Raw genomic sequence first — 25,833 nt, 5'->3', positions numbered from 1 at the left:
GTAAACTATGTGGGGAGAAAGACTGAATGGAAATAGGCTAAAATGTTAGCAGAGGTTGGGTGGAATCAGGGGAGTTTTTCAAACTGCTTTTAGTAACTTTTTTCTTGAATTTTTGTTGTTGTTGTTACGTGCAAGGTGCTCTCATTTGTAGAGTCACCTAACTAATGTGAACAAGACTAGAGAAAATCCCCCCTCCAGGCTGTGCAGGCTTAATGTGATTGCTACATGAGAAGGCTGGACAGTGGGTTGAGTCCCCAGGCCAGGGAGCTAGTTATTTAATAAGGAGTCTGTCCCGTCAGTCACCTTTCTGGCCTCCAGCAGATCATGATCAGTTAAACATGTCTGTTTCAGGTCGTCACAGGCTAGGAAATAAAGGAGGGGCTGAGCTAAATGTAAAAATGAGCATAGGAGCCCTGCTGTGTAGGAAGCACCTGCACGCACCTGCTGGCTCTACATCCTGTTTCTCCTCTGGCTCTTCACTTTGAAGAGCACTGAAATTGGAGTTGTCCTGCTTTTAAGGCAGGGAAGGAGGGATCGCAGATGCAGGGCTGGGAGAGTTCATGTAAGTCCAGTAATCAGTGTCCCCCTTATCCACTAGGGCTGTGATCCAAGACCCCAGTGGATATCTGAAACCTCAGATAGTACTGAAAGTGATATATACACTGGTTTTTCCTAGAGATGCGTATCTATTATAAAGTTGAATTTATAAATTAGGCACAGTGAGAGATTTGCAATAACTAAAAAATAAAATAGGCTGGGTGTGGTGGCTCACACCTGTAATCCCAGCACTTTGGGAGTCTGAGGCAGGTGGATCACCTGAGATCAGGAGTTCAAGACCAGCCTGGGCAACATGGCAAAGCTCCATCTCTACTAAAAATACAAAAATTAGCTGAGCGTGGTGGTGGGTGCCTGTAATACCAGCTACTTGGGAGGCTGAGGCAGGAGAATTGCTTGAACCCGGGAGGCGGAGGTTGCAGTGGGGTGCCAAGATGGCACCACTGCACTCCAGCCTGGGTGACAGAGTGAGATTCTGTCTCAAAAAATTAGATAGATAGATAGATAGATAGATAGATAGATAGATAGATAGATAGATAGAATGAACAGTTAAATAAAATATGTTACTTGAACACGAGCACTGCAGTAGGCGGCTGTTGACCTGATGACTCAGATGGCTGCTAAGTGACTAAAGGCAGTTAATGTCTGTGGTGTGGATCTGCTGGGCAAAGGGATGATTCTTAGTCTAGGAGGGATGGCAACGGCACGTGCAAGGTTTTATCATGTTCTCAGAATGGTGCGCAATTCAAATCTGATGAATTGTTTATTTCTTGAATTTTCCGTTTACTATTTTTGGATACCTGAAACATGTGGGTTTCCTGAAACCATGGGAAGTGAACCTGTGGATAAAGAGGAACTAGAGCAGAGGAAAGCTGTGAACCATTCTTAGGTGCTTCGAGTCATTTCTATAGTTAAGTATGTGCCCTGGTTGGAACGTCCTCAAGCCAGCTAAGCGTCAGTGCACCGGTTTACTGAGGAACAAATGGAATTCTCACTCTCCTATGGGAATGGGACAGCCTGTGGGGCGACTGTACTCAGTGAATGACTCTGGGAGGGAAATCATCATCTGAGGGGTAGCTCTCCCATTACCCTTTACTCTTGTACCTAACCCTTGTTCTCTTTTGTTTTCAGCTCTTAGATACAAAGTCAACAGACAGGAAGCAAACGCTATTGCACTATATATCCAACGTGGTGAAAGAAAAATATCACCAAGTGTCCCTGTTTTATAATGAGCTTCATTATGTGGAAAAAGCTGCTGCAGGTACTTGATTTCAGCTATTACTGTTCCTCTTGGGTATTTAATGCCTTTAATTGTGCTGGAGCCATTCTGCACTTGAACACTCTTCACAACCCATTTAAAAAGCCAAGGCTAAGAAGTCAGACACGCTGAGCTGGAACACATTGGCTGTGGTGTTGTCACCCTGAGAGCAGAAGGGAATGTGGGCGTAAAGGTCATCTCTGTGTCCTCTCTGTAGAGCCAGGCCACTGAGAGTCATGTCCCTTCCCTCTTTTATTCACAGCCCTTTTTGTTCTGCTGCTGTTGTATGAAATGTGGGAATGAGAATCTGAGAATCACCATCCAGCAAACGCTTTTGATTTTGTGCCATTCTGCTTGCTCAAGTGTGGTAGTTCTAAACGTTTTGCCTTTGCCTGAAACTAGTTAAATTATCAGCACCTATGGGTTGCCACTGTGCTAAGACAGGTATACATTTTCTCATTTAAATCATCTGTGACTCTAAGATAGCTGGGATGTACAAGGTAATAGTATCTCCATGTTATAGGTGAGAAAATTGAGATTTTTTGAGGTTAAATGTCTTGCCCAAAGTCACATGAGTCGAAAGTGATAGAAACAGGACTAGAACCCAGGTCTTACTTCTCATGAAGTATATCATCCAATTGTACCATGTTCTCTCAAAAGTATATTAGATTAGAAAAAGGAATGATACACAGATTGAGCTTAGAATAAGTTACAGGCTGTGATTCTCAAATTATGATATTGAACCATAAGCAGGCAGTATTTATTATTAATTCAGATTCCTGAGGGCTACCTCAGACTTACAGAATTTTTGAGGGTGAGGCCTTCTCTAACCCAGCCAGGGCAAATGGCTGCTGCTTCTGTGTTCTCACTAAAGAGCACTCTGTTCTGCCATCTTGTATAAGGTTTCTCATATTGTGTTACAACAATTTGTATGTCCATTGCAATCTGTGTACTTTTTTTTTTATGACAGGGTCTTGGCTCTGTTGCCCAGGCTACAGTGCAATGATGTGATCACAGCTCACTGCAGTCTTAACCTCCCAGGCTGAAATGATCCTCCCACCTCAGCCTTCCAAGGGGCTTGGACCACAGGCACACACCACTATGCCCAGCTGATTTTCAAAATTTCTGTAGAGATGGGGTTTTGCTATGTTGCCTAGGTTGGTCTTGAATTCCTGGGCTCAAGTGATCCTCTTGCCTCAGCCTCTCAAAGTGCTGGGATTACAGATGTGAGCTACCATGCCTGGCCAATGTGTGCATTTTTTAAAGGTATATCAGGTTTTATTTATCTTTCTAATTCAGCCCCTGAAAATTGAATGTTGGAAATAAACAAGTGAACAAATGCATGACTGAGATGATGCACTGTTACTGGGATAAATGCTGCAGAAGCCGTGGTGGTGACTGAGAGGCAGATGGACGTGACTCTGACTATGAAGAACTATGTGACGCAGACTGGACAGACCTAGAGCGAGCTTGGCGCTCACTTACACAGTTAGCAGAATTTCTATTCTGACCAAGTGATCTTCCTCCTTTCAAGTTTCCCTTTGCCAAAATTAGTTCTTACATCTCACAATTCCAATTTTAAAAAATGTTAAAAGCTATTATAATTTCTACCTGACCAATGGATACTAGCTCATTTTGTTTGGTCCAAATGGTGTCACTTGAAAAACATTGGTGGCGAAAATGGGAGACTGGGTTGCTCCCTGGCAGAACTGTTCTGTTTGCTCTCTGGTGCCCAGGTTGCCCGACACAGATCTTCTCTGCCTTCACTCATGTATTCACTCCTTCATTTATCCAGTGAACACCTTCGAGTGCCCTCCATATACTTGGCACCATCATAAGTATTGGAGAATCAAGGACGATAAGACAGTGTGAGTCTACTGAGGGAAAAACTGACTGCACTGTTTTTATTAGGTTGGTACAAAAGCAGTTGTGGTTTTGGACCATGAATTTTAAATCCTTATTACTAGGCTCAAATACATTTTTACTATGGGCACAGTGGCTCACACTTGTAATCCTAGTACTTTGGGAGGCTAACTAAGGTGGGTGGATCATCTGAGGTCAGGAGTTCTAAACCAGCCTGGTCAATATGATGAAACCCTGTCTCTACTAAAAATACAAAAATTAGCTGGGCATGGTGGCACACACCTATAATCCCAGCTAATTGGGAGGCTGAGGCAGGAGAATTGCTTGAACCCCGGGGGGCAGAGGTTGCAATGAGCCAAAATTGCACCACTTCACTCTAGCTGGGCCGAAGAGCAAGACACCATCTCAAAACAAAACAAAACACATCTTTAATAATCAAAATAGGAACCATTACAATCAACACATTTTTGCCAATGAGAATTGTTTATTTCTGTAGTGAAAAAATCTGTGCTTCTGGATTCAACAACTCTTGGAAAGCATTTTCTGCATCCTGCTGGTTGTGGAAGCGTTTTCCCTGCAAAAAGTTGTTGAGATGCTTGAACAAATGGTAGTCAGTTGGCAAGAGGTCAGTTGAATATGGTGGATGAAGCAAAACTTCGTAGCCCAATTTGTTCAACTTTTGAAGTGTTGGTTGTGCAGTGTGCGGTCAGGCGTTGTCGTGGAGAACTGGGCCCTTTCTCTTGACCAGTGCCGCCTGCAGGCGTCTCAGATGTAATGGTTTCGCTGGGATTCAGAAAGCTGTAGTGGGTCAGACCAGCAGCAAACCACCAAACGGTGACCATGAGCTTTCCTATGTGCAAGTTGGGCTTTGGGAAGTGCTTTTGAGCTTCTTCTAGGTCCAGCCACTGAGCTGGCCATTGCTGGTTCTCATATAAAATCCACTTTTTGTTGCATGTCATAATCTAATTGAGAAATGGTTTGTTGTTGCATAGAAGAGAGGATGACACTTCAAAGCAACAATTAAGAAAAAAATTTCTCTCAGCTTATAAGGCACCCACTTACCGAGCTTTTTCGCCTTCCATATTTGCTTTAAATTTGCTTTTAAAGACTGTAGAATGGTCGACATTGAGTTCTTCGGCAAATTCTTGTGAGGTTCTAAGAGGATTAGCTTTGTTGATTGCTCTCCATTGGCCGTTGTCAACTTCTGACGGCCAGCTACTACGCTTTTCATCTTCGAGGCTCTTATCTTCTTTGCAAAACTTCTTGAACCACCAAATGCATTGCTGATGTTGCAAGTTGTCTCCACTGCTTTACAACCGATTTTGAACTCAAATAAGAAAATCGCTTGAATTTGCTTTTTGCCTAATGTTGTTTCCAGTCTAAAACAGCAAGTAATGTAACAAAGAAGTGAGAAGTGTGCATTAAAATGACATATAACTATAGTTATTTAAGAATGTATTCCAATATCAGATTTCAGCAAAAACTGCAATTACTTTTGCACCAATATTTTGTCGACGTGCAGAACTGAGTCAGGCAAGAGGGAGCCAGAGCTGGGGCCTGACGTCCTACAGAAGCTGCTCAGGAGGCTCTGGGAGCATGCCTGTCCCCGTAGAGGCCACACTGCAGACAGAAAGGGTTATACTAAACCTTTCTGAATAGGAGGGGTTGTTAAAAGAAGCATATGCAAGGCTGCTTTGGGTCCTAGTAATCAATACAACCTATGGTTAACAGACAAGAGGCTGCCCCCTGCTGGAGGGCCTGAGAAATGCAAAAGAGTTTTAAATGTTAGGCAGGGTTTAAAAGATTATGGACTAGACAGTGGCTCACGCCTGTAATCCCAACACTTTGGGATGTCAGGGCAGGAGTTTTGAGGGTGCAGTGAGCTATGATGGAACCACTACACTGCAGCGTGGGAGACAGAGTGAGACCCTTGTCTGTAAAAAAAGAAAAAACAAAACCCACAAAACCTTTGGCTTATTGCAGATAAGGACCTCTGAGCCTATGGGCCCACCCACAGGTTATTTCTTGTAAGAGAAATGGAATCGTTTTGTGCAGGTATGGGATTTAGAGTTGACAGTTGTTACTCCTCTTCCACCTACTAGCAGTGTGCAAGGGCAGGCCATGAAACTTCTTTATGCTGCTTTTGCTCATTGGCAAAATGAGCTAATGGTGCAAATGAAGTAGTGCACACAAAGAATGTAATGTAGTTAGTGCTTACAGTGGTTCTTTGTATTAAAAGAGCTCTGTGCCAAAAGCTGGAAACTAGGTTGAGGGCCCTTAAGTAAGCCTAAGGATCTCCTGAGAAGTTGGCTCAGCAGCCAGACTGGCTGTGGTTGTGACTTTCCCTGTTGAGTTTCACTGGGATGTTCTTTCTCTACTTCAGTCTCCCTTGAGAATGTTTTGCTGGATGTCAAGGAGCTCCAGAGGGGAATGGACTTGACCAAGAGAGAGTACACCATGCATGACCACAACACACTGCTGAAGGAGTTCATCCTCAACAATGAGGGGAAGCTGAAGAAGCTACAGGATGATGCCAAGATTGCACAGGCAAGTATCGGGGCCCCAACACCTGTGAAGAAGCTACATCCATTAAAGCTGCCTGTGGTGCAGGCCCTGGGTTCAGAGAGAAATGTTCTATTTCCCTCTGTCTGCGGAGGGTAGATTGTTTGTATAGCTATTATGGATGGGGGGACCATTCCCAGGGTCATTCTTGGAAGGGCCCCATCCTCACTGTCCTTTTCTAATTTGGATTTCTTTACCCTGGGCCCTCCCTCTCCCCTTTCACTCCAACAACCACTCCAGTGTGGGTCCTGTATTCAGTTCAGCCTACACGTGTCAGGCCTGTGCTCAGCAAAGCAGTGTTCCCTGTGTACTGGGTTTCTGTAGATCTTGTCCTCAAAATCTTCCACTATACTAGGGGTTGCTTATAGATAGGCAGACCTGCTAAACAGAATGAATTGCACATTATCAGAGCAGGCGGAGGCAAAGTTGGGGGATGGGGACTCAGCAGATTTAGTGGAAGGGCCTCTGGTTTGGGGCAGTCGTGCCATGAAGAGTTTAGGCAGAGACTGAGTGCTCCTTGTGTGAGGCTGTCATAGGGAGTGCTGAAGCAAGGATTAGGGTCAGAGTGACTAAGATCCCTTTGACCTTGTTGGTTTTAAGTGGTTCTGTCACCGCCTTTGGAAACTCTTGAAAGGTTTCCTTGTTTTGTATGAGGGGTGTGTGCATGCATGTGTGTGTGTACGTGTGCATGCATGCATGTGTGTAGAAGTGGCAGGAGGTCCTGGAGATGAATTCCTGTGCCCCACTATTGCATTCCTTGAATTGCTTCTGCTGAGGCATTTGGAGGAAACACAGAGGTGTTAGGTAATCTTGGGAGGCGAGGGAGGTGCAGAGATGGGAGGCCATGGGAACCTGTCTTGTGGCTGCTGCTTTGCATCAACTTCCCCCGCACAGCATCCAGTTCAAATGCCAAACTAATGAAATGTGCTTCTTCACAGGATGCCTTTGATGATGTTGTGAAGTATTTTGGAGAAAACCCCAAGACAACACCACCCTCTGTCTTCTTTCCTGTCTTTGTCCGGTTTGTGAAAGCGTATAAGGTATATGTTAAAGGCCTCCTTGCCTTTATTTCTTAAGCAAGTGCCCTCCTTGAGCTGTGTCTGAGTCCCAGCTCTCTACAGAGGCCTCCCAGTTCCTGTGGACAGCATATCTGGTGGCCTTCCCGACAGCAGTCCCTGGCTCTGTGGAGGCTGAGGGGCATTAGGGTCCCTTTCTCCTAGCCAGTCCTCTGCCTCAGCCAGGAAACAAAGCTCTTGGCTGCTCCCTTGGGGCAAGGGAGATGCTCCAAGACCATTGCTGTGCCTTTGACTGTTCACCTGGACAGGAAGGTGAAGGACTTGAAAATGCAGGCCTCTTGTGGAATTGTTTAATGAGTAGAAGTGAGCTCTGGGCTGTGGCTAAGGAACATGATGTAGCTGAGCCTGCTTGTGTTAGTTCTGGCACAGAGCTTAGGACCTCTTAGACAGCATTTCTCTAGTGTGGACTGAAGGATGGTGCTTTTAAGTGTGGGTACTCTCTGTTTCTTTGTGTGAATCAGTAAGTGGCCCTTCTTTTAAATGGGAGGCCCTCCTGGACATAATCCACTAAGGGCTGCTTGCTCTGGAAATCATTATCAGGCCTTTTACTACAACTCAAAAAGTCAAAATATTTTTAGCCATCTTCCCTCAGCATGGCTACATGTAGCAGTAGAGCTATAAGCTGGTGGTAGAAGGAACATGTCTGTGGCAGTCAGGGTGAACCTAAACACAGCACAAACTCTGCTTGCAAGATTCTGAGAACTTACACAGGATGAGAAGGCGGTGGGCCACCAGCTGCTGCTGACTGTGGTGCCTGGTAGCCCAAGCCCACTGGCTGGCTGTGTTTGTGTGCTGCAGATAGCCCGAGGTGGCCCTTGTCATGTGCTGTGCTGTTTTTTCACATAAAAACATATAAGTCTAAAGTCAACAGAGAAAATATATTTTAAAATTGGCTGAGGTTGGGAAGTGGTTGGGGTTTGTCTCAATGCCCGAGGCATCAGCAGGGATGTATGTGGAGCAGAGGAAAACAGAAGATGCCCTTGGTGGTCGAGGCTGTGTTGGAGGCCCCACCCTGTCCATCAGTGTGCTCTTTCCACCTCACCGTTTCTCCCTGTCATCTTCTCTGATGGCTCAGTGAGGCATATGGCAGGCAGTAATGTGACTGCCTGGATGTTTTTCTTGCCCTATACGTGATGCATAGCCTCCCAGCCTGGCACTTACCAAGGGACTCTGTAGGCAGAGGTTGGGGTTTTAGGACATCATGCCTCTTGTATGGATGCAAATGAAACTGAAAACAAAAGTAATGGAGACCCAAATGTAAACTTTATTACTGATAACAGCTGGGCTGAAGGATATGGTGTCTGTGACCTTCAACTTCAGCCACAAGTTAGGTAGATGACCTACCCCATCACTTCATAGCTTGACAACTAGAGGTCTCTTCAGGGAGACTGGCTTCCAAAGAGTGAGTGAGTGCCCAAGAGGGCTGAGCTGAGGTGAGCCTATTCATTTTCTTCCAGATTCATCAGACTAGTCAAACTGCCTCCCTTGGGAATGAGTGAGGTATGGGAAAGAAGCCAAGAGTATCACTCTGGTGAGGCCCTGAAAAGAAATAAAAGGCCAAGGGAATGGAGATTTTCCCCTAACAACAGGCAGAAGGCAGAAGAATCTTAGATCAGAGGCACTCGAGTTAGGCAGACTGTTTCTGGAAGGAAAACAAAATCACTGAGCACAGCTGCTGGGACAGGAGGTGCCCACCAGTATGTGGGACGAAGACTAAGACGCAGTTCGAACAGGGAGAAGATCATCAGGAAAAGACTTCAGGATGAGCTGAGTCTCAGCTCCCAGCTTTTAAAGAGATGTGACAGACAGCAAAGCCCAAAGCAGAACTAAATACAGGCATAAAGTGTAGATCTTCTCAACCTTCCATTTATTCTAATTCTCAGCTCACTAAGGATACTTGAAGAATGACTTTTAGAAATCTTGGCTGCTATCATTTCCATTAACATGATCTTTCTCGTCCTTTTGATTTACCCAGCAAGCAGAAGAGGAAAACGAGCTGAGGAAAAAGCAGGAACAAGCTCTCATGGAAAAACTCCTGGAGCAAGAAGCTCTGATGGAACAGCAGGATCCAAAGGTAAGAAGTGCTGCATTCATGAGACAAGTTCGTGGGGAGAGGCTGAGAGGGCTCTTTGGAGCAAGCTATAGGAATGGCCAGCAAGCCAGGTGTGCCCAGGATCCTCACCACTTCCTTCTGGTGCGTGGAAACTTGGCAAATTGAAATATGTTCATTAATTACTTTGTTCCACAACTACTGGAATGAGGCTAAGAGCATGTTTGTGTGGCAAGTCCAAGTTGATAGTCATCTGGAACTTAGTTGAATATACAGAGAGCCCACACTAGATGACCCAGTGACCAAAGGACTTAGCATCCAGAGAAGGCTTTGCGCAGATGCCCATTGGTGCTGGCCTTGCAAGCAGAGGGACTTGCTAGCAGGAATAGAGGGAAGATTTCATGGAGGGCAACGTCGTTAGTTGGTAAAAAGCATAAAGGCTGGCAGTCAAGTTTCTTCATTGTGAACTCTGGCACCACATTTCGGCAGTTACCAACTGCTTCTTGTTGCTGTAGACTCCAGCCTTCCTGTTGCTGCCAGGTGGAGTTTTGTGTTTTTCAGTGAAAGTTTGTTTTCTTCCCAGAAGCCTGAGTTTTCTGCATTTGAGCAGAATGTTGGGATGTATGCATGTTTTTGGCTGAGGCTGCTTATTAGTAACATAATGCTCAGACACATTTTGGATTTTCATAAACTCCTAATGGGCAGGAGTTTAGCCCCACTAATCTCTGCCCTTTTTCCTCAGTCTCCTTCTCATAAATCAAAAAGGCAGCAGCAAGAGTTAATTGCAGAATTAAGAAGACGACAAGTTAAAGATAACAGACACGTATATGAGGGAAAAGATGGTGCCATTGAAGATATCATCACAGGTAAAAGATATTTCCTCACTGTGGCCCATGGAGATCCCACTGGCCTCACCTAGACTGGGATGTATGGAGATTTTGCAGCTACTTTTGTCCAGGGATGGCAAGTTCATTAGTTGACTTTATTCACACCCAGAGTGATGCAGAGAGACCTCATGCTAGGGTTTGAAGTGTATTTACAGCAACATGCATACTGCCCCAGAACTGTGCATTGAAACCCTGCAGGTTTCAGCAGAGCTCCTTCACTTAAAGGATTTCCATTGTTTTTGATTTGTCATCATGCTCCATTTTTTTCCCTTGTGGCCACACCTAGCCACCTGCCTGATTAATAAACAGTGTGGACAAGACCCATTCAGCTTGCACTAATCATAGTCCATGCATCCTCTTTAAAAGCCTCTTTACTCATTCAGAGTAACTTAAGTCAGTAGGTACTTTAATTTGGATAAGCCAATAGGCTTCTATTCTAGCCCAGGGTTGGGGACTGGTTTTATCAGCCAAGAATTGTGTGTTAAACCAGCGTGGTTCTTGTCTGATTAAATTGGCTTGAAGCTGTCTCCTTGAACCGAATCTCCCAGATCTCTGTACTTCCTTTTACAGATCAGAACAGTAACTTGGGCACTATCTTGTAGCAGAGGCAGGAAGTAACTTCATTCACGTCTGTTACACATGAATGTTGTTATAAGCTTCCAGATGCTTATAGCTTTTTATAATGGGACAGTCCAGAAAAATGCAGAAGTACTGAAAATAGTATGATGAGGTCCCATGTAATGTATCCCTCATCCATTTCAACAATTACCAACTCATGGCCAGTCTTGTTACAGGTACACTCTACCTACCTCCATATTCAACCCTTGACATCCAAGACATAGAATTTCCCTTGGAAATATTTCATTACATATCTTCAAAAGATAAGGACTCTTAAAAAATAAAAACATACATTGCCATTATCACATCTCCCCAAAACTAACAGTCCCTTAATATCAAATATCTAGTCATTAGTTTACATTTCCCCAATTTTCCTGATTTTTATAAAAACAGAATTCCTAGACTCTTGATGTCTCATTTCTTGTTATAGCTTCATGAACATTGTAAACTGGAATCCCAAATGGTCAAAACCACAGTTTTTTCCTCAACAGCTTAGATCCATGGAAATTAAATAGATTAGAAGATTAGGCAGATTTTATAGAGAGGAAATCAATAATGAATTTCCTGCAAGATTAAAGCAGTGTAGGTCCTGAGTGGCTAAGTGGCTGATGAAAATGCCATTCTCTACACATGGCGCACACACGCTGTACATGTATGCCTATTGGTGTCTCACTGATGCCCCCCAGATAAAACCTTCATTGTTAGCACCTCTCTTTGCCTCCTCCATGCTGGGGGAGAAACTCCACTCTGAACAAGACCAGGAACAGATCCATCCTAGGTAAGCAGTTTTTGGTCTCAGTGCCACAAAATGAACTTGTAGTTAATGAAGCATCCAGCCTTACTTATTAAGAACTTGGGAGTTCTTGGCCGTGTGTGGTGGCTCACACCTATAATCCTAGAACTTTGGGAGGCTGAGTTGGGTGGATCACTTGAGTTTGAAACCAGCCTGGCCACGTGGCGAAACCGCCTTTCTAGTAAAAATACAAAATTATTAGCCAGGCATGGTGGTGGGTTCCTGTAATCCCAGCTACTTGGGAGGCAATGGTTGGAGAATCTCTTGGACTTGGGAGGTGGAAGTTGCAGTGAGCCAAGATTGTACTACTGCACTCCAGCCTGGGTGACAGAGCAAGACTCTGAACTTAAGAGTTCCTTTCCTTTTTAGTTAGTATATCCTCCATCCCAATGACACCTGGCTTTATAAAATGAATGGAATGTACATTTTCTATTTGCTTGATCTAAGTCATTAATTTACCATTACAAGGGAGTGAGTATCTGCTTATAGGGCAATTTTTATCCTCCTCGGAGTAATTCTTATTTTCTGGCCCACCCCAAAGCCCAAGATGAACTTCTTTGTACCTTTATGAACTAATCTGAGTATATATTGCCTTCCTCCATCCCCAGGTATGATTAACAACGCACTAACCATGGACTAATGCAATAGATCTTGGCTTTTTATTCTCTTCTTCTGTTTGTATTGTTTGGCTGTCATTTTCAATGCAGTGCTGAAGACTGTGCCCTTTACTGCTCGCACCGCCAAGCGTGGCTCTCGGTTTTTCTGCGAACCTGTTCTCACTGAGGAATACCATTACTAAACTATTACTCTTTCTCACCTGATGCTCTTAAAAGGTTGCTACAGGTTTTTTGATTTCTTATGTCCCCCTGTGTGTGTGTCAGGGCCAACCAACATGCTAGCATGGAATTGCCATCTCCATCATGTCATATTTTGTGTTGTTCTCACGCTGCATGGTTTTACATTTCAATCATCATTGCTCATCACTCACTGCCACTTTCAATACATGTGTATTCACATTGCTGTAACAGTCTGGGCGTGTTTTGACAGCTGAAGTCATAGAATTGTTCACAGAAATTTTGAGAAAAATAGAGCAAAAACAGAGCACTTCTTTGAGAATCAGGATTGGTACCAAGTAGATTGCTGATACAAATTTTAAGCTAATGTCTTTCAACACAAAATGATAGCCAATAATAATAATAACTACTAAACCTAACATGTATTGAGAACTTACTGTGTTCAGGTTGGATGTGGTGGCACATGCCTGTAATCCCAGTACTTTGAAAGGCTGAGGCAAGAGGATCTCTTGAGCCCAAGAGTTCAAGACCAGCCTGGGTAATATAGTGAAACCCCATCTTTAGGAAAACACACACACACACACACACTTAGGTAGGCATGGTGGTACACCTGTAGTCCCAGCTACCAGGGACCTTGAGGTGGGAGCATCGCTTGAGCCCAGGAGGTAGAGGTTGCAGTGAGTAGAGAGCACGTCACTGCACTCCAGCCTGGGCAACAGAGACCCTGTTTTAAAAAAAAAGAAAAACCAAAAAACAGTGATCTAGTATACAGATACTAACCCAGCCCTTTTATCCTGTACCCAGTTAACATGCTTTGATAGCCATATGAAAGTGCTCAGGAATGCAAAGTGCTCTAAAGTGCAAAATGACTTCCAGAAGGAACTGTGAACTATGCACAGCTACAAACTGGGCCTTGAAACTCATGAGTTTAACACAGGGAACCCTTTTGACCTAGCTTGTTTATGTAAATATAGGCAATCCATAGCTTTATGAGACCCTACCCTGAGTAGGCCACCTCTATTCCTTCTGAATGTCATGCCCATTTCAGCTATCAACAATTCCATGTTGCAGCAAAGCTGTAAAGCAGGACGTGAATACAAAGGCTTAGGTGCTCCCACCGTCTTATCTTATTACGTCTTCATTGGTAGCTCTGTTCCATGTCCAACTCAGGCTATTTATTCTGTGATCAGATCATATCTTGACCTGCTTCTTTGGTCAGGCTGGTGGCACCAGAAATACTAACAGCAAATATTGCTGGAAAATGCCACTGTTTTTAAATTGGGGAATCAAACTTCTCAAAGTAACTTTTCTCCAGTGTCTAGCTGATTAGAAGAGACAAGGGAAGCACATACTCTTAATTGGAAGTAGCCATTGACTCCTGTGCTGAGTTTGACATGGAACTGGGTATGTGTTTATTTTGTGATGTACTATTCTATGAATTGCACTTGTTATGTATGTTCTGTCTCTGATGTCAAAGGACATATTGTCATTGCCTGCTCTGCAGTGTACTTACCCACCAGTGCTTATTAACAGGCTAGAAAATTGTCATGTTTGGCTGATGTTTGCTGTCTGTTTTGCTGCTGGACTCTTACTGTCTTTCTGGAGCCAATCTTCAAAGCAGCTTGACTGGGTGGTTAGAGAGCTGGGTGGGAAGATGCATCCATCCTTCCCTTGTTTGATCTAACACTTCTTGTAGTAATGGCTTCCCATTCTCTTCCTCTGTTGGCTAATGTGCCCGGGAATGTTAAGCACCAAGTTAGAGTTGCTTTCCATTTTCATCCCATTTTTTCTTAACCATCATTTTGTGTTTTTGTTTTTTTTTCTGTTTAGCTTTAAAGAAGAATAATATCACTAAATTTCCAAATGTTCACTCGAGGGTAAGGATTTCTTCTAGCACACCGGTGGTGGAGGATACACAGAGCTGGCAAGCATCACTTTTTACTTAGCTTCCTCCTCTCTCTGTATGCAGATCAATGGTTTCAGTCTGTGGCTGAGGGTAATACTGGTGAGAATCTGACCAGGGAGTTTTTGTACCTCACATTCCAATGATGTGGGGATTGAGCCTCTCTCTTGGACTCTTTCTCAGCCTGCTTTTAAGTTCTCAAGTGTGATGGCTTGGGCAAGGGTATTTGCTGATGATTGTATTTGCTTTGAGTGCTAAGCTGTCCTTCCCTTACTCTTGTCTTGGCCTTTGAGTTACTCAGTTAAACCCATTTTGATCTGAAGAGACAGAAAGCAGGTCCTGGCCAAGGAACATGAACTACAGCCTTTGAAGGATTAAGATCTTTAGAACTAATTGCTCAGAGGATGAACAACCACAGAGCTGCATACTTTAGCCGCAGGTGTGATTCTGGCCTTCCATTACCAGTGTGGGCTAGGAAGCAGAGGCTTGAGAAGATTAGGGTATGCAAAACTATTTTACCCTTAATTTTAAGGGTAGAGGCTGGACATGGTGGCTCATGCCTGTAATCTGTAATCCCAGCACTTTGGGAACCCAAGGCAGACAACAGCTTGAGTTCAAGACCAGCCTGGGCAATGAGGTGAAACCTTGTCTCTACAAAAAAATAGGAGAGTTAGCCAGGCATGGTGGCAAATACCTATAGCCCAGCTACCTGGGAGGCTGAGGTGGGTGGACTGCTTGAGCCCAGGAGGTGGATGCTACAGTGAGCTGAGATCTGCCACTACACTCCAGCCTAGGTGACAGAGACTCTGCCCCACCCCCAACACCCCCCCCCCCCAAAAAAAAAAAGTAGGGCAGGGCCACATAAATTCCAATGAGTCAAGGATTCAGGAAGGTAAGAGGTCTGCTAAGAACTGTGCTGAACCTGAGAGCACAGATCTCAGCTCCAGCTTCTTTTTGCTGTATAGGAATTGGGGCTTGGTTTTGCCAGATTGTCCAATTTTTCAAAAGAAGCCAGAAACCCTGGTTTTTATATTCAATACCAATTTAAACACCAGGAAACTGTATTTTAAAATGTGAGGGGGGAGAAGAGTGGAGCAAACATTCTGTGGGTCAAATGTGGTCAGTCAGCTCCATTTTCAACTTGAGTAAAGGGCTACAAAAGATTCTATCTGGTTTAATTGTTACTTGTATTTGCCTTTCGAAAGATAGAATGTATTCTAGCAAATGTCAACAATACTAAGTTAATGAAAGGCAAGTAAATACTAATTAAACCAAACGAGGAAAAGTCCAAAGCCTGCTCTACTTTTTCACCATGTCTTCACTTCATCAAAGGGAGGCTGCATAGCCTAGTTGTTGGTTAGGTACCTGACTTACCCAAGAAAGCATGCCTTCATATTGAGTTCTTGCATAAAATTCCTCTGCTCATCCCACTTCATCCCAACAGAGCAATGCCTATTTGGAATGGTATGCAGTGACTGACTTAGTCACTTAACAGACTTTCTTATGCAGGAGGGCCCATGCTTCTCCTCCTGGCTGATGTTAACATAAAAAATACTGAGTGGTAGAGCTCTGTAGTCCCCGTTTCTCAGGAGGCTGAGGTGGTAGAATTGTTTGAGGGCAGTGCCAGTTCAAGACCAGCCTAGACAACATAACAAGATCCCATTTCTTAAAAAAAAAAAAAAAAAAAAAAAAAAAAAAAAAAAGTAGGTGGCAGAGAATAGCCTAATTTTGGTTTATATTTAATGGTTAATTGAACATTATTGTGCTTAAAATTTAAAAAATAATAAAACTCAGTAGCTTAATAGAATGAAAATAACAGAGCCTTTATCTGCAAACTAAAAGCCTTTAGGTTCTTGTTAAAACTGCAAGGATAAGACGGGACAAGACAGTCTGCTTTATTAATTTTGCAGTTTAAAATTTATTGCAATTACTGTTGATATTCAGGCTTCCAGAATAAAAACAAAACAAAACAAAAATTAAGCTACAGCTGCTTCTAATTTAAGAAACATTTCAAAATAAGACTTCAGCTAGACTCTGGCCAGTGACATAAATAATCTATATATTTTTCTCTTAAAGTCCTAGAATCCTACCAGTATTACATCCTATTTTGTTTGATTGTAAATATTGAAGGCAAATGTTTATCTTTGATTCAATGCTCCCTGAGTTTGAAGGGCCCATTAGGTGACTCTTTTCTACACAAGCTGCTTTGATTGGCTGCCAGCTGGCCTTTGTCTAGCTTAGACACATGCTATTAAAGGTTGCTATTCTCTTACTGGCACTCTCCTCTTTACAGATCTTAGAAACCAACCCTACAGACGAGCCGATGCGGTGAGGAGAAGCGTCAGGCGGCGCTTTGATGATCAGAACTTGCGTTCTGTTAATGGTGCCGAAATAACGATGTGAACCCGAGACCAGCCTGCATGAACACAGGGTGTGCATGAATGAAACTGCCCATACGAACTTTATGTGCTACCATTAACTGCAGCCTTGAACACACATAAAATAAGGGCTCAGATATAGCAAACACAAAAGAATTTTAAAATGAGCTCTCCTTTCAACCCTTGTTAACAAGTGCCTAAAAATGGAAGTACCTGTTCAGATTAATCAAAGCAATAGCAGTTGATTTGACTAGGTATCTTTTTACACCAGTATGTTACTGTTTTTTTAACCAAAATGTAAATTTCGTATTAAAACTTATTACCTACCATTGTGATTGTCCCATGATGGCCTACCTGGTTTCCTGATGTTGTAAATAACATGAATGCATCTGCTGTGGGTCCTTTGCTGCGGTGTCTCTTAAGGAATTTTATGTTTTACCCATATCCATCAACTTTGTATTTTACTAGCAACATGGAAGAAGGAAAAATCACATGATAAAACTCCCGGCCCCAACAAAGTGCAAACAGGATGCAATGGCAGTGGCACAAAGTTCACTCAACCCTTTGTTTCCAGTTTCACATTCTACTTCTGTGCTAGAGAATACTATGTGAGAGGCATCCACCGGTATGAATGTGGGGATACAATGTATAACACTTATTTGCAGTACTGTGTTCTTCAGCTAGAGGCAGCTTTTAAATAATGCAAGCATATGAGCACTAAAATTAACATCTCAGTAATCAGTATTAACATTTCTGAGGACCATTATTAATTCTGAGAACTGAAATTGGTGCCTTGCAAGGAAGTTTACTAGCTCTATCAACAAGCATTCAAGGTTACATCTATCTGCTAGCAGAGTAGTGTTAGGAACCTGGCCTTATTCTCTGACAATCGCAATTTTTTCTTCTTTTTGTAAATTGGAGAAGAAACACTTGGCATCATGTACGAAGGCTAACTTGTTCATGCATTTCCCCGACTATTTATGAGGAATTGCAATTTAAGTTGTTGAAAAGTATTAATATGGTATTAAGCTTAAATAATACATAATGGGACTAAATGGCCCACTAAGCCACTGTTATTTTTCCTCCCTCTCTGGCAGGGCACTTGATCCATTCCAAAGTCAAAAACTGGACCGAAGCTACATTTGTACTTTTCATAATATACATTCTGCTTCTGGCTTATCTTCTTGGTACATCAATATATTAATTGTAAAGTTTATTGTATAGTATTTAACCGCTGAATTTCCTATTTTATGTTGTGCTTATGTGAACCCCTTGGTGAAGGTCCCTTTTCCTTGGATGTGTCGTTATATGATCTTTTTAAATGTACAGATATTTTGCTATAAAATCGGTGCAGTTTTTTATGGTTTTTACACTTCTCTTTAATTCCCACCTAAGCCTCTGGGTAATATTGTAAATATTGTTTTGAAATGCATCAGCCTATGCTATACAATCTGAATGTTATTTTAACTTATAGTTTTTTTTTTTTTTTTTTTAATATATATATTTAACTACAAGGACAGTTTAGGGAACAAGTTACCTACCACATTTCACTTTAGTGTACCTATTTACAGAAAGATTAAACTGCCACCTGCGGCCACATTCCCATAAATGTGTACTTTAAAAAGAACATGCCAAGATTTTGTCCTTCTATGGACTCAACATTCATTTTTATTAAAAATAGCAATTTGACCATACAGATAGTTGGACTTCCACTACAAGGCAGCTGTTTTCCAAAATTCAATGCTGACCTGTATATGTTAAAATAATTGCCTATTTATTTATCTACAAATAGACAATGTTGGCATGTTCTTTTCTGTTTATTAATGGGCCTGCTTCTTAGCAATATTAGAATGTTTTATAAAAGCAATTCATGTTACTTTTCTGGTCTTTTCATGGCATATGAGCAAATAAACTATTTACACTACTATTCTGTAATATGTTGTAATCTTTCAATGGTACAATTTAGGGGATTTTAGCAATATTATGTAGACTTACCTTTACAAACAGATACATCTTGCTATTTGAACTCAGAATCCAAATATACTTGATAAACTTGAGGAAGGATTCCTCCCTATGTGAACTCTTGATTCTTGCTATATAAAATGTAGAAAATGGTTCTTTGAAGTGAGACATATATCTCCCAAACTGTATTTATAATGTACAGCTTCTACAGAAACAACAGCACTTTTGTGAAATGTCACAACCCTCCCCCGCCAACCCCGCACTGAATCTTTCAGTTAGAATGTTGTACAAATAAAAATAGGTTATGTGTTAACTGAACAGTTAGCCCTGCACCCAACCACCATACCAGTCACCAAGGTACAAACAGTTTGGCCTCCATTGCACAGACTGACAGTTTTAATAATTCCATCATCAAAAGTTTATAACATTTCATTTGTTCTTTTTATGAAAACAAGGAAAATTTTAAATAATTTTAAGACTACCTTTCTCAGTTCAGGGAAACCTCTGCCTCTCAGGCTCAAGCCATCCTCCCACCTCAGCCTCCCGAGTCGCTGGGACTATAGGCATGTAAAATCATGCCTGGCTAATTTTGTACTTTTTTGTTGCAATAGGGTTTTATTGTGTTGCCCAGGGTGGTCTTGAACTCCTGAGTGCAAGTAATCCACCTGCCTCGGCCTTGCCAGTGTTGGGATTACAGACATGAACCATCACGCCCAGCCACACATACCTATTTCAATATTTGATAAACCAAAACTCTTCTTAGCCCTAATCTAATTCCTAATTTTTACTATCAGAAATGCCTCCAAAGATGAATTTATCAGCAGATTTCATACAAAAGAATATTTTCAATTTCTTTTTAAACTAATAGCCCAAGAAGTATTTGAAGAAACAGATGTGTGAATGCAATGATGGGCTTTTCAGTCTAACTTTTTATCGAGAAAAAGAATAATTACACTGAGAAAACAAAATGTAGGCCTCCAGCAACTCTCACAGCATAGAGCTTGCTGCCTGAGTGGTGCTTAAAGGAAAAAACTGACACGAACCCAATTTAGTAAAAGATGCCACTTTTTCTAATAAATTATATTTATTTACAAAAGGGCTAATTTTATATAACTAAGGTTCTTTTACATCAGAATAATATATAAACAGGTGAAAATCTGGTAATTACAAACACAGAAAATAGAAACCTTGTTCCCTTATTACTCACCTTTCAGAACAAGTCCTTGGCTCAGTTGTAGAGGTAGGCAAAACCAATACCTACCAAAGTTTGCAGGGAGGATCCCACCCCCCGCTCAAATGTTTATGCATAACATACTTAGATACCTTAAGAACAGTAGTAGAAGAATAGCATGAAGGAATGGCTTAGTTTGAATCTGATCTAATTATTTAGCCAGCCACTCACTGTTTCATAGTCCATGACTAGGGGCAGGGAGGATTAACAAGTATAAATGTCAACTTTACAAGTAAGGTAATTAGCATCAAATTAACAATTACCAATCACTAGCAATGAGATGGCCTGGAACTAGATTCTACTGAGAATCACAAAAGCAGTTTTGATAGTCTTTAGAAGGCAAGTTTAAAAAGTGGAGAAGCTATTATAGCTAAGCTTCTTAAAATGGAGGGTTAGAGGAATGTGTGGGTAATTAGGGCAAAATCATCTCTCACTTTCCACCTCACCTTTAAGACAGCTCCAGTAAACTGAGTGCCTGACATGTCACCATGCTTCAGCCCTATTCCAAAATAGCCCAAAATCAACTTTACATTGTATAGGTTCTCACAAGTTTTGGGCACGTCTGAAGTAAAACTTAAGGTACAGTCACTAGACCTTATTTTAGGTGCACTTCAATTATGACCATGGCTTTAGTGGTGGGTTAGTATGGTTTATTGCAGTGATGCTTTTTTAAGCCCTTTAATACAGATGATGGGTATCATGGATGCAAGATGAGTAGGTATTTCAACTAATATTTTACATTCATTCAAAAAGTGCCTATTATGTGTCAGGCACTGTCCTATTCCACAGGGATATATATAACAGTAAATGAACCAGACAAATCCCTGCCACTGAGGAACTTACATGCTAACTTACAGTTAAGTCAAAACAATTGGAATACTTGGAAACAACTGGAAACTTAAGACCAATGTAAGAATAAGGATGGTAAGATCATCAGGCTGGTATATGCCATTACCAGAAACACAGACTGAGATTATAAGCCTGTGAAAACACAGTTCCATGAAAGTAATGACATTATTTTGCTTTTTTTTCATGTAAAACGAGTGTAATTTTATGCAAAGAATTTAGGATGGCTGAATTCAAATCTACCTAACATTGAGAAAAATACATACCAAAGAGAAAAGAACAAGTCTCAGACTTAAGATAAAAGCAATTAATGTATTCTGCTTCATTTTGTTTAGAAACAGTTTTAAAAGCTGAAGTTTCATAGTTTTATATTTAAATTATATAATATACTTAAATATCCCCTTTTAAAAAAAATCATTCATCACTCCTCCCTGGGTACTATGTGATTATAAATAGTTCTCTCTTCCATAGCATCTAAGCTTTAAAAAGAAAAAAACTGTTCTTCATATAAAGTGGTTACTACTCCTTTCTGGGTGTAAAAATAAGAGTGGTGGCATAGCCAGTACTTAGCTAACTATAAGACGGGAAGAAAACCAGAACATTTAGACAAATGTTTTTTAAAGCATATAACCAAGTTATATAATCAAATGAAAACTGAATTAGACAGTTTGAAACTATGAAAACTTTCCAGAAAAATGCACACAGATTTTTTTTCTAGGAGTTTATACAGTTTCTGTAAAAACTGTAAAAACCCTACCGTTACTGACTGCCTTATACTTTAGGACAGTCCTTTTTCATATTATAATTGTATACGAAGTGAGGCCCTGTTAAGCAAAAGTCAAAAGATGGCAAAGCTATGACAAATCATTATCAAATTTACTAGAAGGTATAAAATGCACTTTTAAAGTTGGAAAACCTCAATAACTTATACGCTGAAGCTACTCTGGCTAATGATAACAAAATACCAGCTACTATGTTGAAAAAAAATGTGGTGGGATCACTGCTTTTATTTAAAAGCATTACATTATTTAAATTCACTTAGGAAGGATGTATACTTCATAATTGATTAGCCACATTATCTAACTTTTCATACAAATTCAATTTTCCCACAAATTATGAACTGGGAGAAAAATAACAAATATTGACGGGGCACAGTGGCTCATGCCTGTAATCCCAGCACTTTGGGAGGCCAAGGCAGGTGGATCACAAGGTCAGGAGTTCGAGACCAGCCTGGCTAACATGGTAAAACCCCATTTCTACTAAAAACACAAAAATTAGCCGGCACCTGTATTTGCAGCTACTCAGGAGGCTGAGGCAGGAGAATCACTTGAACCCGGGAGGCTGAGGTTACAGTGAGCCGAGACCATGCCATTGCACTCCAGCCTGGGTGACAGAGCAAGACTCAGTCTCAAAATAAATAGATAAAAAATAAAGTATTTAAAGTCTTGATTTTGAATAAATATGACATTAAATGTATAAGTGAATTTGATCCAACAGTTCATTAATATTAATGACACGGATGGAAGATAAACCCTCAACATTTTCCTAAGACTCTGAGGCTTTAATGAAAAGTATAAATTGCCTTTATCTGAAAATAAACACACTTTCCTGTTTTAACATATTTGTTCAACTCTGATAGAACCAGTATTCCAAGACATATCAGTTTTTTACCAAACTGAAGATTTAGAAACATAACCTATTAGTTTAAAATTATTCACAGAGAATTCTAACAAAATCCTATCACCTGTGCCTTCAGACTGTCAAGTATCTTTCTGGCAATTAAATCCCATTTGATGGGATCCTGAAAGGTAGACCAAGGACCACAGTCACTTAAGTTATATCTTTCATGGCAAGGATGTTGCATTTTGAATTGCAATTTGTTTACTACTATAGTTGTTTTTAAGTAAAATAATTTTCATGGGGGAACTACAGGGAAACTATAGTGTTGTAGGGATTTGCAGTTATAGTAAGATTATCTCTGTAAGAAATACAGGAATCTATTTTGAGGACATGCTAAAACACATCAATAGCTTTTTATTTAAATAGAAAAATCAAAACTTTAAAGTTGTACTTTAAAAATCATTCATGGAAGTAATGAAAACAATTTTTTTACAGATTCTAAAATTCTTTTGTGAAACATCACTAATATCTATTTGCCAATATCAAATGCATATTTAAAAGATTTGCCACTGACTTCCATGTCAGGTGATTGACATGATTGGCAATATTAACTTACTACAATGGGACCTCTGAAAATTGAGTCTAGACAACTCCCTGTTGCCAAAGTTATGCATTTTAACTCCAATATACAACAGGAGACTAATCTCAAGCAAACAATTACTTCACATTTTCTCCAGGATGAGTCTTCCTACAAAGCCTGGTCATATTTCATAGCAGAAAAATAACTTGGGAGACAAACTGAGAAATAATCCCCTCCCCCACCCCTTCAGCCTTTAAAAAGTAGAGATTATATTTAATTCAAATGAGGGGCAAAATGGGAATGAGATAGTCTGGTCTGGCCCACTTTCAAAACTCACTAAAATGGTAAGGAAAAAACTTTTTTTCTAAATCCTACCTTGAAATAGGATCTCTTCAAGTATACAAATTAAAAGAATAACATAATACAAAAGAATAAGTGCTAAAGTTTACTTACTTAAAAATCTCCTGCACTGAAGGAAAATAGTATAAATTATATTACCAGCCTTCAAAAGTTAGCATGTAAGAGTATTCTATCTTCAATCCATTGCCCTTCTAATATAGTCTGTAAAAAATTCATAGGTGAAAAACAAATCTAGGAACCTCAAATGTACTGATTTATAATGTTCTTAAATATTAAAAAAGGAAAGTAAACTAGCTGTGTGGGTAAGATGAAGCAAAATTTCAGGGATTTAGTACCTTTAAAATGATCAAACAATTTAGCTGAACAGTTTAAGTAGAAATAAATACTAGTACACACTAGAAGAGAAGGTTTAATAGTTGATAAAAATGTACAAAAATATTCAAATCAGAAATGCTTTAGAATGTGTACCACGAAGTCAATACTTCTCAGTGAGTAGGGGAGGCAAAATACTTCCTCAATAGCAGGGGGAAAAAAGCAAGAGAAAGACTGAATTTAGAAAAAAAAGACAACTGTTAAAGAAAATGTTTAAGTCAATTTTTTTTTTTTTTTTTTTTTTAGACAAGGATATTGCAACTATCACTTAAAGTCTGGTGGCACATTCTTTAGTAGGTCCTTAAGGCAATATATTTAAATTATTTTACAATTTGATTTGATGTTAAAGTTTTTTTTTTTTTTTAAACATCACCTCAAAATAGATGCTCAAAATAATGCCCTCACAATAGCCTTTTTAAAATGTATTCAGATGTTTGATAAAAAATAATGGTGGCTTTATTATAGTAGTGCTCATTAGCACCACTATAATTAGGGGTCTACCAAGTTTCCAGCAAAAACACCTATTTCTTAGGAGTTTCACCATAAAAGATCACATTGGCTTTAATCAGTTGGGTAGTGCACAAAAAAGCAGTTTTATCAGTTGCTGGTGCTTTTTTTGTACTACTGTATTATCAAAAAAATTTTCATTATATCTTCAAAATCCAGCTTCTATAAAGTAAATCAAATCACCTCATGACTTAGATTTTAGAACAAAGTAGAGACATCTGCAGTTATCAGTAAATTGCCACCTTTAATCCATCCTACAGTGCCCTGTGAAAGGGTCACAGAAAGACAGTTATGACTGTATGAAAATATGATTCTTGATACAGAATCAAAGTTATTTTCAATTTCCTTTGCTTTTATAAAGTCCACGATAACAATACTTAAATGCACTTTTTTTCCTGTGATATAATTAAAACCCAGTGTTATTTCAGTTGAACTTAAAATATAGTCCCTGGTCTGAATTAGACTTTAAATCATACTGTAAACATATATTTGGTATAATTTATTGATCATCATCCAGTTGCTCCAAAAGGGTTCTTCTGCGCTTTTCCAATTCCCCTTCACTCAGTTCACTGCCAGAAGTATCCCAATTACCCTGAAAAGACATTGATTACAATTATAGGTGACATCAGTACTCAGAAATTTAAGTGCTAAGCCTTTGAAAAAATAAACCAATATCTATATAAATTCTCTTCCAAAGAAACACATTTCATAGGGTTTAAAGATCATGTGAATAAGAAAAAATATTTCCATTTAATGGAAACTAGGTATTCATTTCCTAGATAATATATTCCTTGCTAATTTTGTAGATTCCCAATGGTTCCAGAAGAATTATCACAGAAACAGAAGTATCATGCTTTAAGCATTATGGATTCCTGTGACAAGTAAATAAATACACAAAACTTATGGACAGGACAAGATTTAGGATGAACAAACAAACAAAAATAATGCTGCACTGTATATGAGATACAACCTTTGAAAAGCGGATAGTTCACCTATTGTCCTCTTTCATTCACTCCAGGGATTTCATTTAACCCACCATAAGCTGCTAAAAAGTACAAAGGAGGCATTCACTCTTCACTGACGATGTGACTCAGACTCACATTTTTCAGCTCTTAAAAAAAAAAATCCACCCTATACCAATGAATCAGAATATGCAGAAATCCCTAACAGCTTTATCTACATAGTTTATGCTCTCCAGTGATGATTCACAGGCATTTACCCTTGCTGAACCCACAGCATTTGCATTATTATTGCAATCATACGTACATATATTTGAAAAACTAAGGACTAATTATGTGATTTGTTATGGAAATCTTAACTTTGGCTTGTATTCTCCTCTCCTATTCATTTGCCCTTTCTCCAGCCCAAATCAGTATTCCTAAAAGTTATTGGAATTGCTACCTTTTGAAACAAAGGATTTAATAAGAGTGACAACTGTAGACATCTGGAGAATCCCAGATTTAGTCTCTCACTTAAAAAAATTTTTTGAAGATTAAGTAAGAAATGTCCAGTGGCACTACTTAGTAATCATATATCCTTAGTGAGTTAAGGCCATAATTACAGAATGCTGTATTTTAAAAATATCAAATTTAGGAAATCAAATCTAGGGTCATTCATC

The 25,833-nt window shown here is 40.3% G+C and overlaps 2 protein-coding genes across 21 annotated transcripts in view; one reads left to right on the top strand and one right to left on the bottom strand.

The window, feature by feature from the left end:
- Window positions 1–18,662, top strand: part of FMNL2 (formin like 2) — a 320,067-nt gene extending 301,405 nt beyond the window's left edge. For 6 of the 13 annotated variants that reach the window (XM_074399688.1, XM_074399687.1, XM_039469557.2 and 3 more), the window contains 6 exons: window positions 1,687–1,816; window positions 6,060–6,223; window positions 7,177–7,278; window positions 9,290–9,388; window positions 10,107–10,230; window positions 16,653–18,662. In XM_074399688.1, coding sequence (XP_074255789.1) covers window positions 1,687–1,816; window positions 6,060–6,223; window positions 7,177–7,278; window positions 9,290–9,388; window positions 10,107–10,230; window positions 16,653–16,762 — 729 coding nt within the window. In that variant the 3' untranslated portion in view covers window positions 16,763–18,662. Of the gene's footprint in view, window positions 1–1,686; window positions 1,817–6,059; window positions 6,224–7,176; window positions 7,279–9,289; window positions 9,389–10,106; window positions 10,231–12,369; window positions 12,496–14,286; window positions 14,381–16,652 lie in introns of those variants that run through there. The other 7 variants (XM_074399684.1, XM_074399681.1, XM_074399682.1 and 4 more) reach the window with 4 other exon arrangements.
- Window positions 18,663–19,066: 404 nt separating this feature from the next.
- Window positions 19,067–25,833, bottom strand: part of PRPF40A (pre-mRNA processing factor 40 homolog A) — a 64,637-nt gene continuing 57,870 nt past the window's right edge. For all 8 annotated transcript variants that reach the window (XM_039469558.2, XM_039469559.2, XM_039469560.2 and 5 more), the window contains one exon: window positions 19,067–24,807. In XM_039469558.2, coding sequence (XP_039325492.1) covers window positions 24,715–24,807 — 93 coding nt within the window. In that variant the 3' untranslated portion in view covers window positions 19,067–24,714. The remainder of the gene's footprint in view (window positions 24,808–25,833) is intronic.

The sequence above is a fragment of the Saimiri boliviensis genome, chromosome 5, assembly GCF_048565385.1.
Source record: "Saimiri boliviensis isolate mSaiBol1 chromosome 5, mSaiBol1.pri, whole genome shotgun sequence".
Taxonomy (NCBI): domain Eukaryota; kingdom Metazoa; phylum Chordata; class Mammalia; order Primates; family Cebidae; genus Saimiri; species Saimiri boliviensis.
The sequence above is the reverse complement of the archived record's forward strand: the minus strand, read 5'-3'. Positions and strand labels throughout refer to the sequence as shown.